We start from the raw sequence: 14,724 nt of genomic DNA on the forward strand, positions 1-14,724 counted from the left end.
CGGGGCTCGGCAGCCCCCGGCCCCCCGGAGCATCGCCGCCGCCCCGTGGCGCCGGGACCGGCGGGCGGGGGATGAATGGGGCGGCCGTGGGAACGCTGGGAGGGGGCGCCACGGCTGAGCGACGGCGCCGCCGGCCAATCGCAGCCCGCGCGGCCCGCGGCTCGGCCAATGGGTGAGCAGAGGGGGCGGGGGGTGGGGGGCCGGGGGAGAGGCCATGGGGGGACGGGGGGGGGGGCGGCTTGGCCGTGCCTGTCCCTGGCACCGCGCGGGGAGGGGGGGGGGGAGATGGTGGGGAGGGGGGAAGGAGCCGAGGGGAGGGGGGATCGGGATGGGGGCTCCGGCTGGGCAGACCCCCGGGGGTCGCGGATCCCCCCCCCGCCGTGGGGTGGTACGGCCTGCGCGGCTGCGGAGGGGCGGGGGGAGCCCGGGGGTGGGGGAAGGAATAGTGGGGGAGGACGGGACATGGGCACCAGCCCCAGCCCGTCCCCATCCCATTCCATCTCTGTCCCCATCCCCATCCCCATCCCATCCCCGTCCCCGTCCCATTCCATCTCTGTCCCCGTCCCTATCCCATCCCATCCCATCCCATCCCGTCCCCATCCCCATCCCATCCTCATTCCATCCCCATCTCCATCCCCATCCCATTCCACCCCTGACCCCATCCCCATCCCCATCCCCATCCCCATCCCATCCTCATCCCAACCCCATCTCCATCCCCATCCCATCCCATCCCATCCCATCCCCATCCCCGTCCCATTCCATCTCTGTCCCCGTCCCTATCCCATCCCATCCCATCCCATCCCGTCCCCATCTCCATCCCGTCCCCATCCCCATCCCATCCTCATTCCATCCCCATCTCCATCCCCATCCCCATCCCGTCCCCATCTCATCCCAACCCCATCTCCATCCCCATCCCATCCCATCCCATCCCATCCCATCCCATCCCATCCCATCCCATCTCCATCCCCATCCCCATCCCGTCCCCATCTCATCCCAACCCCATCTCCATCCCCATCCCATCCCATCCCATCCCATCCCCATCCCATCCCCATCCCCATCCCTATCCTTGTCCCAGTCCCAGCCCCGCGCGGTCCCACTGCCACCTACCGGCAGCTCCTGCAGGCTCGGGCCCCCCGTGTCACCAAAACCTCTCCCACCGTAGTTCCCCCAGTCCAAACTCTGCCAATAATTAGCGACGGAGCTAATAATGCCCGTGGTGATGACGGCCATCACATTTGGCACCGGAGGAGCCGGCCCCAACTCACTTCACCTCTGCAGAGGCAGCATTTGGGGGGCAGGATGGTTTTGGTTTTTTTTTCTTCCTTTCTGCTCCGCAGCTTGGAGCAGCAGCTCCCCCTCCACGTAGCGTGGGGCTGGGAATGAAATCGGGGGAGAAAGCACGGTGATAAGAAAAAAAAATCACAGCAGCCACAGCTGGGGAAACTAGAGGGCACCCGCGCTCCAGGCTGCGCTTTCCCGCTCAGCTGGCGAGCAGATGTGGAAGGTTAATTGGCTCGTAATTAAACCTTTTAGGCAACCATGCGATATGTGACATGGGGAGCTCGGCTCGCCTGACCGTCCCAAATGGCCACAGCAGACGTGTGTCCCTCCAGACAGTAAGGAAATTCAGGGTTTTGTCCCCTACGAGCGGCACCCTCCGGCCTCCCCCATTTCCCCACGGGCCAGAGCGGGGCCTGGGTCCCCGGCCGAGAGCTCTGTCCTGGCCCTCCGAAGGGCTGCGTGGCACAAGGTGATGGCAGGGACAGGTTTGGAGGATCAAAAACCAGTGCCTGCCTTCTGAAACACCCGCTGAGGGTGGGGAGAGACGGGGGTCCCAGCGCCACGCAGTGAGGACACGGTTTGGGATTTCTCCCTCAAGCATCCAGGCTCGATACCAGGGACAAATCTTACAGTGCCACACGGTGGGGCCATTATTTTGGGGTTTCATCAGCGGGGTCGCACGGTGGGAACATTATTTGGGGTTTCTTCCCCAAGCAGCCAGACTCCACACCGGGGTGAAGGCTTCCAGCGCCACATGGAGGGGATGTGATTTAGGGTTTTGTCATCAGGTGCCCGGCTTCAACCCCAGGGACAGGGGTCGCAGAACCACATGGTGGGAACGTTATTTAGGGTTTCTGCATAGAATCGTACAATCGTTCAGGCTGGAAAAGACCTCCTAAATCACCTGGTCCGACCCAGAACCTCGCACTGAAGTCCACCACCAAGCCTCGCTACGGGGTGCTGCATCTCCACGTTTCTTGGAGCCCTCCAGGGATGGTGACACCACCACGTCCCCGTTCCAATGCCTCACACCCCTTTCCGTAATCACATTTCTCCTAATATCTAGCCTAAACTTCCTCTGGCGCAACTTGAGGCCGTTTCCCTTCATTTGCTGGACGGGAAAAGAGCCCTCCCCCCCCCGCCACGACTCCCTTTAAGCTAATTTTTTTTAGCGCAATGAAGCCTCCCTGAGCCTTCTCCCAGCCCAACAAACCCCCCCCCAGCCCATCCAGCAGCCGGCACCACCCTCATCTTCTCCCCTTTCCCCCCTCCCCCCCCAAAAAAAAAAAAAAAAAAAAAAAATTCACTTTAACGACCCCAAATCCTGACGCTTGGGGACGATGCAGGGCCCAGCTCCGGGGCCAGGACATAGGAAGAGGGCGGGCAGGGCTTTTCCCCTCCCCAGCCCCAGAGGCTGGGAAACGAAACCTCGAAACCTGCGGTTGCTGAGCGCCCCCTCGCCGGCAGCACCGCCCCCGCCGCCCGCCCCCGAACCCCGAGCAAGCGGGGATGGAGAGAACCCGAGCCCCGGGACTTTCGCTGCCGCCCTACGAGCCTCTGGTGGAGGGCTTGGACATGGAGAGCATGTCCCGAAGCGTCGTGGTGCCCGTGGAGGCCCCCCCGGTGCAGCCCCCCCCCCGCGACCACCTGGCTTGGTCGCTGTGCTCCACGCTGTACGCCAACGTCTGCTGCCTCGGCTTCCTGGCGCTCGTCTTCTCCGTCAAGGTTTGGGGAAAGGGGGAAAGGGGGAACGGGGACGGGGATGGGGTCAGGGGGGCGGTCGGGGTCAGTGTTGCCACCCGGGGGGTGGTGGGGTAGCGGCCGCGCAAGGTGGGGGGGATGGAGCCGGGGAGCCCCAAAAGCCCAGCTCTGGGATGCGCCGTGGACCCCACAGAGTCCCTTGGAGCCCCCCAAAATTGCCAAGCCTGGGGTTGCCCCATGGACACACAGAGCACCAAAAGCCCCGGCCGTGGGTTAATGGGTGGACCCCGCAGAGCCCCTGACCCTGGGGTGACCCACGGACCTCCCCAAATCCACCATCCTGGAAGTGACCCCGCACCTCAGGGAGCTCTGCAGACCCTCCGCAGACCTCCAAGCCCAGGATGCTCCACAGGTTGCCCAGAGCCCCCACCCCGGGGGGCGAGGTTCCTCTCCCCCATCCGCACCCCCCTCTCTCCAGCCCTGACCCCACTGACTCCGGCTTTGGTCTCCCCAGTCCAGGGATCGCAAAGTCCTCGGCGACTACAGCGGGGCGCTCAGCTACGGCTCCACCGCCAAGTACCTGAACATCACGGCCCTGCTGCTCAACATCTTCCTCATCATCCTCATCATCGCCCTGATCGCGAGCGGCACCATCACCATAGTCAACATGCTCAACCACCAGCAGCAGCAGCAGGGCAACCACCCCTTCCTCGGCCCCACTTAGCCCCTTCCCTGGCACCGGGGGCAGAACTCGGCCCGCTGCAGCCCCCGCCGCCCCTCGGAGCAGGGCTGGGATCCCCGCGCAGCCCCTCCGGTGCCTGCTGGGGTCTTGCCCTGCTTTCCTTGCTGCTCCAAGTCCCTCTGACCACCGCTCAAAGTGCCTCGTGACACCTCTCCTCCGGTGGGAGCCGAGCCCCCAGAAGCTGGCTTTGGGAAGGGGACGCGCACGCTTTGCCACTTGCTTTGCTCTGGCTTTTTTTTTTTTTATATAGCCCCAAGTACCTTCTCGTCGGGAGAAAATGTGGTTTTAATAAAAGTTTCTTTCACTTTTGCCCATGGCTCATCCTTTTTTTTTTTTTTTTTTGGGGGGGGGGGGGGGGGTCCCCAAGCCCAGCTTTTTGGGATGGGAAATGGTGGCTGTCCTGGTGAAGCACTGCCATGGGACAACTGTCCCCTCTGTCACCCTCGGTGCACGCAGCATTGCAGGGATGATCCGAAATACACAGATTGGCGAACCCAGCTCAGTGCATTGGGATACGATGGACCACGGCAAGGATGAGGGCAGGAGGGAAGAGTGTCCCCTTCCCTGGGGTGCCACCACCATCACCCCTACCCCTAGAGATGCAGGCAGGCTTCATCTGGGGACAGGGATGTGCAAAAAGGGGTTTGGCCCAGCTTGGGGCAGTGGGGGACAGGAGAGGCTTCCAGGAGGAAGGGGAAGCCATGGGTGGGATGGCCCCATCCCAAATCACTGCGCTGGGGAAGCAGCACCGGGTGACAGTGGCGTGGGATGCTTTGGAGGACAAGTGAGATGGCAACACCTCTCCCCTCCTCTCCAAAACTTCTCATCGTCGCCCCATCCCGCCAGCCCCACTCCCTCAGCCCAGCCGAAGGGCGATGTATAAAAAAATCACGTCCGTGGCTTTCGTGGCTTCAGCCGTGTCCAAATTGACCCAGGCAAGGCCCCGACCACCCGGACAAAAGTCCCGGACAAAGCTGATCTGGCAGAGGTTCAGGTATGTGCTTGGCCTGCCTTTCCTGCTCCTCAGCTCGCTGGAAGCCTTCGCTCTGCTCCCCAGGGTTGGGGCCCCGCCAGGCTGAGAGAAAGCCTTTGTTTTTTTTTTTTTTTTTTTCCCTGAGAACAACTCCTGCCAAGAGGCTCTGCTCATGAGCGAGCCATCCGAAATCCTTCCCGCAATAAACAACAGTTATTTGTTGCAGGATCCCTGGCAGCATCGGCCGGGTGAATCATTTATTCCTCCTCTCCTTCCCGTAAAAGCAAACAGACACGTGCCTCCGGCTGGGAGCAGTGCTCTCGGCCACCTTCCCGAGCAGCCAGCAGGCAATGCATGTCCACGAGCAAGATTTGGGACTCCGTGTTCCCGTCCAGCTGGTGGGGTCAAGGAGCCTTTGCAAAGGGCATGAAATCCCTGCTCGAAAACGTTGTCCTGATCTCTCCAGGTCTCAACATCGCTGCCTCCTTCTAGTGTTGGCAGCAGCCTGGTCCCATTATACAAGGTCTTGGTGGGGTGCAGGTGGGCTGGGCCGAGTCCCACTCTCTGCTGCGTGTTCCTCCTCCTCCTCAGAAGCAGGACCCAGCTGAAATCCCCCCCAAAAATCAGTTTTTTTTTTTATGCATGCCACCTCTCCATCTGACAGTCTTCCCAAGCAGCTGACACATGCAAAAACCTGGGGACAATTCCTAAGGATGTCCTGCAGCCAAAAGTGGACTTCAATTCTCCGGTCTGACATCCCCATGGGGAGTGGGACAGACTCAGCGAGCGCATCCCCAGCCCCAAAACCTCTTCCCTAAGCGTGACCATGCTTTTCCGTGCGTGGCACGGCTCTGGGAGGCACAGCTCCTTGGGGCCAGATCCCTGCAGGCAATGGGAGGGGTGGTCTTTGGAAGCAAAGCCCTTATTCTTGGGGTGCACAGGGGCAGGGCAGGGGTTTTCCCAGGACATGAACAGCCCGTTTGTGCTCTTGCGGCAATCGCTGTGGGCTGTTGGCAGGCAGCCACCAGGCCACTGAACTCCCTGCCCTGCTCCCAGCAGCGAGCCCAGAGCGAGCAGCGGGCTCGGTGAAACCCAGCACCCTGGCTGAGAAACCCTCCGACAGACCTAAAAAACCTAAAAATCCCATTCTTGCTTTGCAGAGACTTTCCCTCCTTGCATGGAAAAAGCCAACCCTGGCATTTCGCTTTCTCGTCCCATCCCTGTGGTGCGTGGTGCCCGGTAGCATCCCCCTAACCCTGCGCAGCCCCCTTCTCACGCCAGCATCCTCCAGGCTAGCGGGGACTGCGGCCCCCACCCAGCAGCAGCAGGGGCCGGACTTTGTCTCTTCCTTGTGCCTTCTTGTCCCTGTCATTTGCTCAGGTGCAAAAGCAAACTGAGGGCAATGCAGGCGACTGCGGGCAGGTGGCAATTTCAGGATGTTCGCGCTGAGCTCATTTAGATAAGACCACAATCGTAAAGCCACTCTCAGGGAGGATTTTTAGAAACCTCGGCGGAGATGTGGGGTCTTTTGGGATGAGCCAGATGCTCACAACCCTCGCAGCTGCCAGTGCTGTCTGATTCTGCCACCAGCACCATGGATACACACCTTCGCTCTTGGCTTGGGTGAGGCAGAGCAGTGCATTGTGCCCCGTGGAATGACACCTGCAGCTTTTTTGGCAGACCTGCAGGTCAGGTATTTGAGTCTTCAGTGCAAACCCAGCCCCAAATCCCCACCGAGCCCTCTCCCTCCTCCAGCCAGAACATTTCCCCTCCCCGCCAGCCTCTCCACTTAATTGCCACTACACCCAACTGAACCTCGTTACCTTCAAAGAGTGGCGCCCCGACAATGGGTAAATAGCTTTAGGAACAGGGAAAAAATACATTAAAAAAATTCTTTCTGTTCCTAAGGTTTTGAGATAAGCAATGTTGGGGGCCAGGGCTTGGATCTGCATCCAAAGCATTCAGGTGGCCACAAAAGCCATGCAACAGCAAGCACAGGTGGCTGATGCCCTTGATGTGCCCCAAACATGAAACCTCCCAATCTTCACTTTTTTCTGAGTAGGAAAACCCCATTTCTCACAAAAAAAACAATTGTTTCAGTTTCATTTTCTCTGCCTCTACCTCACTTACCCAGGAAACGTGAGTTGAATGTGCAGGCTGTTGATGTTTCTGAAACACACACAATGTGTTTGCTCTGTGCATCGGAATTTTTTTAATTCAGGTCATTTTTAAATCCTTGCTGCTTTTCTGAACCTTTTTTTTTTTTTTTTTTTAATTCCCCTAATCATTTCAGCAGCTGTAAGACACTACAAAGGAAGGAAAGAAATTTAAAAAAAAAAAGAGCCAACAACAAGAAAACCCTTCAAACCCAAAGTGCAAACCCAGTAGCTTTATTCCTCGCAGATGGGGATTGAGTCCCCAAATCCTCCTGGGGACAAGCACACCCTATGCCCCCTTCCAGCCACCTTGCCCTGTGCCATCAAAAAGCTACCCTTTGCACTCCAGCCTCACCAAATCACTGTGCCCTTGCTGACGCTGTGCAAACGCCTCAGCACGAGACAGCTCCCAAATGCTGGCACTGCTGGGGATGAGATACAAAAGCTGAAGCAGCTCCGGAGTGGTGTTTTGCAGCCTGTCCCGCCCCCCCAGCTTCAGGATAGGGGATGTCTGGGGGGCTTGTGGTGGCCCCCGCCTGCCCCTGCTGCCCTCCGTGTCCGTGCTGGGACAGAACAGCACCTGGCACAGCTCTGCCCTGCCCTCCCCAGGGTGCGTATAAAGAAGCATAAAGCAAAGAGGACAAGGAGATGCAGCTTCCCTGCCACATCACCCAGCCCATGGCCGTCCCCTTTGGCCCAGCTCCCCGTCCTCCCCCCAGACCATGTCCGGCTCCTTGTTGCTCCCCTGTCCCGATCCCAGTGAACCCAAGCCAGCCAGCTAACGTCCGGCTGGGACACGGGGCCGGTTGCCCCCACCCTGGTGTGGGGCGGGGTGACCCCACCCTAGCAAACGTTTCCACTCGCCCATAACTGGGTGAGCCCAAGCACCGGTGCTCCAACTCCCCGCTGCTGCCAGGCTGCCATGGAGAACTACCCGCAGTCCTTCAGCATCAACATGCAGCCCTACGGCAGGAATGGGGGGGCCACCGCCGCCAACCCCATGGCCACCTCTTTCGGCCAGGCCACCTCTTTCGGCCAGATGGAGCCCACACCTGTTTCTACCCCACCACCCAAGGACTTTGTGCTCTGGTCTTTCTTCAACGCCATATACTGCAACCCGTTCTGCCTGGGCTTCCTCGCTCTTGTCTTCTCCATCAAGGTGAGGGAAAAGTCAGCCTAGTCCCTGCAACCCCCCGCCCAGCCTGGGAGCCCTGGCTGCCAACTGCCCTCCTTCCTGGAGCTCCCTAATCCCATCCCACCCTACCTTCTCCCATCCCATCTTGTCCCATCCCACCCCACCTTGCCCCAAACCTCATTGTCACCACTCTCCCTTTCCTGCCTGTCTGATGTCTCCCCCCTCCATCCTGGCACATCCAGCCCTGCCCCACATCCAACCTCCCCTGGAAAGCCACCGTTGGAGGGCCACTTGTCACCTTTCAGCGCTTCACCGTCCCCAAGGGCCACAGGGAGAGGGGGACCCAGGAGCCACATTGCTCTCAGCTCTTCTCCCATGCCCCCGAGCGCCCCAAATCAGCCGATAGCAGCACGAAGCCAGGGAGCTGGCTCCCTGCTCCCCCCCGAGAGCCTCGCGCAGCGCTCACCAATGTGCCGCGACACTTTTACCCTACCTGCGATAAGAAGCAGCTGCTCCCCGAGCACCTTCCCTTTATTGCCTTTAACACTAATCATTCGTAATGAGCACCCGGGGAGGGGAGGGCGGCATTCATCAGTGCCCCGGGAAGCACACCAGGGACCCCGCTCCTTCTTCCCATCTCTCCTCCACCGCCAATGCCGCCACCTCACCGGGCTCCGCAGGACTGGGCAGCACGTGGCCAACTGTAATGGCTTTTAGTAAGCCATTAAGAAATTGCTTTTAGGCTGCCGGGAGCTCCGTTTCCAATCTGGGGGGAGGGGGCTTCCTGAGGGTCTGATGTCCCATGGATGCTGGTGCCAGGTTTTGGCAAGAGTGCTGTGGTGGTGGAGATGGCCGGGTATCTGCGGCCTGCAGGGTTTTGCTCCCTCGCTCCTCTCCCTCTGCAGGCCCGAGATAGGACAGTGGCAAAGGACCCCATGGCCGCCAGCAGCTATGGGAGGACAGCCAGGAGCCTCAACATCGCGGCATGCTGCCTGGGTATCGTGGGCACCATCATCCTTCTGGTCCTGGTGATACTCTACAGACCAGTACGCCCCTGACCTGTCCCACCGAGGAGAGGCAGCACCACGGCTTTGCTCTTCCTTAACCCCCCCTGCCCCAAACCCCATCACCCTTCCGACCCCCTCCCTCTAGCTGAGGGGGTGCACCCGCCGAGGTGACCCCGTTGGGAGTGAGCCTCTGGGGTGAGCTCAAGACGAATAAAGCATTCCTCGCTCCCTTTCACCTTGGAAATGTTGTGGTTTTGGGTTTCGGGAGGCATTATCCGCCCTAAGCATCCCCACCTCAGGGGGCTGTGGCTACCCCATAACTCGGACGAGAAGGGAACAGGGCCAAGCAGCAGAAGAAGGTCTCGGAGAGCACATTGGTGCTGTTAAATATTTCCCCCTTCCTGGGTTTATGGGGGTGTTTAGAGCCCCCAGAGCCCCCTCCCAGACCAATAAACCGTCCCAGGTGGAGAAGGCTACGGTGGGGAGGGGGACCACCAAGCTTTACAGCCATGCTGCTGAACCCAGGGGGAGCTGGGGGGGGGGTCCCACTTGTCCTCCCTTCCCCCCTCCCCCCCCCAGTCAGTCCCTCGGCGACTCCCCCTCAACCCCCCCGAGCAGTAGCTTTGCCTTTTTCTCCCCTTGTAGCCCCCTCCCCCCCCCCCCCAAGCCTCCCCACACACTCCGAGCCCCGCCGGCTGCCAGCTATGTCCACGGCTGCCCGTCCCTGAGAGGGGTCAGTGTCCCCGCACCCGGTGGTGGGGGGGGTGAAAAAGCGGGGGAAGGACGGACACCAACCGGGCTGAGCCTGGAGGCAGGGAGGGGGGCTCAGCTGCTCCGCCTGCGCTCTGGGGCCTCGGGGCCGGATTTAGGGGCGGTGTGGGGCCGCTGCGGGGTTGGGTTCCGTTTCAGTTCCCCTACACGCTTCCCAGCACTCCCGTCCTCACTCGGTGCCCCAGCCCCGTCATGAAGCCCCAGCGGGCGGAGGTGAGCATCCCGCTGTACCCCCCCAGCCGGGGGCAGCCCCCCACCACCGGCCCCGACGAGCAGCCCCGGGACTTCTTTCTCTGGTCCCTCTTCAATGTCATGATGGGTTACGGGCTCGCCTACCTCGGCTGCCTCTGCTTCCCTGCGCTCATCTTCTCCATCAAGGTGAGACCCCCAAATCCCCCCCACCCCCCCGACCCCGTGTCACTTTGCCCACCCACCCCAGGACCCCTGCCCACCCCGTGTCCCATCGTGTTGTCATCATGCCCCCCTCCTTCCAAGGCACCTCCTCCCGGTGTCTCCAGAGCCAATCTGTCCGGACCCTCCCCCGCAACCCAGGACCCCCGATCCGCCCCCTTTGACCTGCCCTGGGACCCCGCACCTTGACCTCCTCCAACCCGACCCCTGACCGAGGACCCCCCCCCCCCCATCCTGACCTCCTCCAATCTGGTCTCCGCCTGACCCAGCCTGACAAAATATATCCCCCCCCCAGCCCCAACCACCCAATCAAGTGCCCCCCAAATTTGGTGCTGCCCAATCTGACCCCCCCCCCAACCCACCCACACAGCTTGGGACCCCCCCAACCCAGGACCTCCCCTCCACGACCTGACCACCCCCCAGCACAGAACCCTCTGATCCAGTGCCCCCCAACCCAGCCCGATTTTTCCCTGACACCCCCTCAGTTTGTCCCCCCCAAGCCTTCCCACCTTGCTGCCCATACCCCAAAATCCAGGACTGTGGGGGGGTACATGGGCAACTTCACACCCTGCCCCCCTGAGGGAAGGCACCCATGAGGTCCCAGCTCCCTGTGGCAGCTTCCCCAGGTGTGGAGGGGTCCCCAGCTTTTCCTGACCCCCCCCTTTCTCTCCCCCCCAACCTCCACTTGTTCGCACAGGCCCGCGACTGCAAGATGCTGGGGGACGTGGAGGGTGCCCGGCGGCACAGCACCCGGGCCAAGGTGTTGAACATCATCTGCTCCCTGCTGATGGTCGTCACTGTGGTCGTTGTCATCGTTGCCTTCGTGGCCATCATTACCTGACCACTGCTGGCCACAGCCCCTCGGCCAATGGACCTACCTACCACCCTCCCACTGCCCCCCCCCCCCAAAAAAAAAACACGTGTACCCTCGTGTCTCTGCTTTGGGTAGAGGGGGAAGGGGCGGCCAGGAAGGCAGAGCCCTGTCCCCTTGCTGTCCACGGCTTGGCCAGCACCGCCGGTGGTTGGAAGGGGATGGGTGGGCGGCCAGGGTGGGATGGGTAGGGGGCAGCCCCCTTCCTCCTCCTACACTTGTGCTCCTCAGCAGAGAGCTGCTGGGCTCCCTGGGCCGCTCTGGTGTTTGTCCAAGCTACAATGCTCATGTAGATTGCTGCTGCCACAAATAAAGCTCCTGCTTGTCAAGCCCCTCGCCTGTTGCCTTATTCACAGCAGGGAAGGAGAAGAGAGGGTCCCTCAGCATCTTGGTGGCGGCCTCCTCCTCCTCCGCCTCCACCTCCTCCATCCCCACCGCCTTGCAGGGCACTGCCAGCCCCCGCCTCTTCCCCTAGCTGAGGACATGAGTTTCTTCCTAAAGATTTAGGCACAGCAGAAGGAAACAGGAAAAAAAAGTGTTTTCTGGCTGTAAACACACATCCTGCTGCAAAGCCCCATCTCCTCCTACTTCCAGGGAACCCTAGAGGGCTTTGCTAGAAGCAGCCCTTCCACATTTTAGCATTAAATGCCCACGTAATGCATTCCTGGGGGAGGGAGGGTGAGGACGGGATGCCTAAGTGTGGAGCTTTTAGCAGTACGTAGTCCTACACGCTGCTAGCCCATTACCCTGGGCGCTGTAGTGACAGAGATCAAAACGATTACTTATTGCAATTGCCCTTATTGAAACAATTGACGTGAAAGGCGCGTTGCAAGGCAAACACACACACCCAATGACAGCAGCTTTGGCTGGTGCACAGGAAACTCCAGCCTCCGAGAGCAACCAGGCCTTGCTGGTGTTTGAGGGGTTTTCCTGACCACCACCTCCTACAGGGCTTGGCTAGAGGCACCAGTGTGAGGAGAGGTCTCCTGGCACTCTGCATCGTGTCAGGGGGGTGGTGGCCGCTTGGTTTCCAACCCGTCCCATGGCTCTGTCCCCTTGGTCCTGCCCCAGCATGTAGGGCTGGTGCTGCCTGTGCCCCTCGCTGTGGGAGAAAAGCTGGATATAGAAAGCCCATCCACTCGCAAGAGAAAGGCAGGCTCACAAAACCAACTTTGTTTCTCCTAGCTCCCAGCCAAGCATTTCTGATAACCACAGCTCGTGGAGGGCTGTAATTTCTCTGTTTTATATATAGAGGAGACAAGGCCGGGCTGGAGGCAAGCACTATATAAAGGGGCTGCCTGGCCCCGCTCCCCCAGCCAGGCTGGTGCAGCAGGAGAGCCGCGGGGTGCCTCTCTCCGTGGCCATGGACACGTCCTACCCACGGGAGGACTACCTGCCCATGACATCCCACAAGCGGGACCTGTCTCCCACCGTCGTCACCATCGGGGCCTCTGCGCCACCCCGCGACCACCTCATCTGGTCCATCTTCAACACCATCTACATGAACTTCTGCTGCCTTGGCTTTGTGGCTCTCGCCTTTTCTGTCAAGGTAAGCTGTGCCACAGCCAGGGCATGAGCAGGGGTGGGAGAGAGGATGTTTGGGGTCACCTGGTGTTTCTAGGAATCCCCCCACCCATGCTGATGCAGGAGCGGGGAGGACTTTCCAGGGCATCACAAATAAATGCCTAGGAGGGCTGCGATGGGGGGGGCACGAGGGCCAAAAACCTTAAAAAGACCATTTTAGGTGACAGCATCCCCTGGTAAAGCCCTCCCATTTGTCCTGCCACCTATTAATAAGGCTATGAGAAGGTCCCCGGTCAGATAATCACAGCTTCTTGTCACCACCTGAGGAACTACCGCTGTCCCTAGATGACGCTGGAGAGGCTGAGATGCCCCCAGCCCCATGCCTGGATCTGCCCTCCAGCAGGAACACCTCCAGCTGGGCTGGAGCCGGGCAGATGTCCCAGGGGAAGGCTGGAGGAAGCTGGGAGGAGGCACGGGTGCACGAGGGAAGCCAGTGCTGCCCTGCGTCTCGGCTCTTGCAGGCACGGGACCGCAAAGTGGCTGGGGACGTGGAAGCCGCTCGGCGCTTCAGCTCCAAGGCCCGGTGCTACAACGCCCTGGCCACGGCCGGGAGCGTGGTGCTGCCTCTCCTGCTCGCTGCCCTGGTCGTCACCGGTGTCCTCCACCTCTCCAAGCTCGCCCAGGACTCCGTGGGCTTTTTCAGCTACCAGTTCAACACAAGCGATGACGAGGACAAGTGACTGGTGGGCGATGGGCTGGACAAAGTTCCTTCGCAGCACTGGCAGCCTCCCAAAAAAGGACTGCCAGCCCTGAATAAAATCCTCATCCAGCCCAGAAACCCCCCAGCCCCGCCGTGCCCAACCCCACGCTTCTTTGGGCAGCTACGTTATTTCTGTTTACCTTGTGTGGTTTTGTTTGTTTGTTTGTTTAAGCCCTGCCTCCTGTGTGGACTACAGCACCCCTCCAGCCTCAGTGATTACTATTTAAATCATTAAAACAATTCACCCATTGCGAACGTGTGGCATGTATGTGTGTATGTGGTGCAAGGATTGTGCTAAGGGATGATATAAACGTGTTTTGTGTGCTCAGATAGTGTACTTCGCAGCTGGGGGAGTTAATCCACATCACTTCTAGGGTGTCCCAGCCTAAAATAGTCATGGTGAGAGGAAGAACACTGGCCTCATCTATAACAGAGGAGGGGAAAGAAGTAGGCAGATGTTTCCTGGCTTGGGATGGCAACAGCTGGGTAGAGCAGCCACCACCCCCCCCAGGCAGAGCTGAGACCTACAAATTCATGGCAGCACAGCAGAATCCGCCCCCCCCCCCCCCAGCTGGTTCTCGGGCCATGACAGAGGGGATCTGCCTGCGGTGATCATGAGCCACACGGGATGCTGTGACCCACAGCACGCCCTGGCTCAGCCCACACAGGATCCATGGGGACCTTCCCCGTTGCTCTAAGCAGGTCTGGAGACATCCCCAGCCCTCAGACTTGGCTCTCCCTGCTGCTTTGTGCTACAGCCAAAGCCGTCTCATTTTGGCAACACAGCCAAAAACATCCATCCACAAGTGGGGCCTTATTCCTATCTCCTCCCCAAGCACCATAATCCAGGTGTGGCCCCCAGAGCCGTTATCATGGTGCAGGAGGACAGAGGGGTCCATACGTCCTGCCCTGCTGCTGAGGGCTGCTGCTAATTAGTGGTTCAGGGCCCAGTGAGGAGCCAGCCCTAATTACAAGGCAGAGGACCTGCGTTGCTGCCTTCCCTAAGTGTTCCCACATGCTGTCCGTGGTGCCAAGAAGCCACAAATCTTTTTATAAACTCCTGGCCATTTAGGTGAGATTCCTGGGGTTTGCATACAGAGCAGAACAAGTCTCGGCAGGGCAGGGCAGGGAGCGCCTTCAAAATCCCCATGCTCAACACGCAGCAGCTCTAATGAAGGCATGCAGGCAATACAGTACCAAAACCACAAATATTGTGCACCAGAACAATGCTCAGTTTCAGCCTTGCCTTTGTCCATACCTCATCACGCTGCCTCAGCAGCATTTCTCAGTACGGGGGGGGTCAAGGTTTGGGGTGCTGGTGCTTGGCACATCCAAACACCAGAGGCAAAGGGGGCCTCTTCTTTCTGCTGGCTGCTGCTGTGGATTGACGTG

At 59.9% G+C, this 14,724-nt stretch overlaps 4 protein-coding genes across 4 annotated transcripts; all 4 read left to right on the forward strand.

Annotated features, from left to right (window-relative positions):
- The first annotated feature begins 2,732 nt into the window (after nucleotides 1-2,732).
- On the forward strand, nucleotides 2,733-4,033 carry LOC121070498 (dispanin subfamily A member 2b-like). The gene is made up of 2 exons (XM_040557756.1): nucleotides 2,733-3,006; nucleotides 3,497-4,033. Exons 1-2 carry the CDS (start codon nucleotides 2,791-2,793, stop codon nucleotides 3,704-3,706), a joined length of 426 nt encoding a protein of 141 aa, XP_040413690.1. The 5' UTR covers nucleotides 2,733-2,790; the 3' UTR covers nucleotides 3,707-4,033.
- A 3,039-nt stretch (nucleotides 4,034-7,072) lies between these two features.
- LOC121070500 (dispanin subfamily A member 2b-like) lies at nucleotides 7,073-9,228 on the forward strand. Its single transcript, XM_040557758.1, has 2 exons — nucleotides 7,073-8,012; nucleotides 8,894-9,228. The coding sequence occupies exons 1-2, from the start codon at nucleotides 7,776-7,778 to the stop codon at nucleotides 9,044-9,046; spliced, it is 390 nt and encodes a 129-aa protein (XP_040413692.1). The 5' UTR covers nucleotides 7,073-7,775; the 3' UTR covers nucleotides 9,047-9,228.
- A 631-nt stretch (nucleotides 9,229-9,859) lies between these two features.
- Nucleotides 9,860-11,377, forward strand: LOC121070501 (dispanin subfamily A member 2b-like). Its single transcript, XM_040557759.1, has 2 exons — nucleotides 9,860-10,144; nucleotides 10,875-11,377. The coding sequence occupies exons 1-2, from the start codon at nucleotides 9,959-9,961 to the stop codon at nucleotides 11,016-11,018; spliced, it is 330 nt and encodes a 109-aa protein (XP_040413693.1). The 5' UTR covers nucleotides 9,860-9,958; the 3' UTR covers nucleotides 11,019-11,377.
- A 157-nt stretch (nucleotides 11,378-11,534) lies between these two features.
- On the forward strand, nucleotides 11,535-13,738 carry LOC121070499 (interferon-induced transmembrane protein 5-like). The gene is made up of 2 exons (XM_040557757.1): nucleotides 11,535-12,597; nucleotides 13,094-13,738. The coding sequence occupies exons 1-2, from the start codon at nucleotides 12,412-12,414 to the stop codon at nucleotides 13,310-13,312; spliced, it is 405 nt and encodes a 134-aa protein (XP_040413691.1). The 5' UTR covers nucleotides 11,535-12,411; the 3' UTR covers nucleotides 13,313-13,738.
- Nucleotides 13,739-14,724: the final 986 nt, after the last annotated feature.

This window comes from Cygnus olor, chromosome 5, assembly GCF_009769625.2.
Source record: "Cygnus olor isolate bCygOlo1 chromosome 5, bCygOlo1.pri.v2, whole genome shotgun sequence".
Classification (NCBI taxonomy): domain Eukaryota; kingdom Metazoa; phylum Chordata; class Aves; order Anseriformes; family Anatidae; genus Cygnus; species Cygnus olor.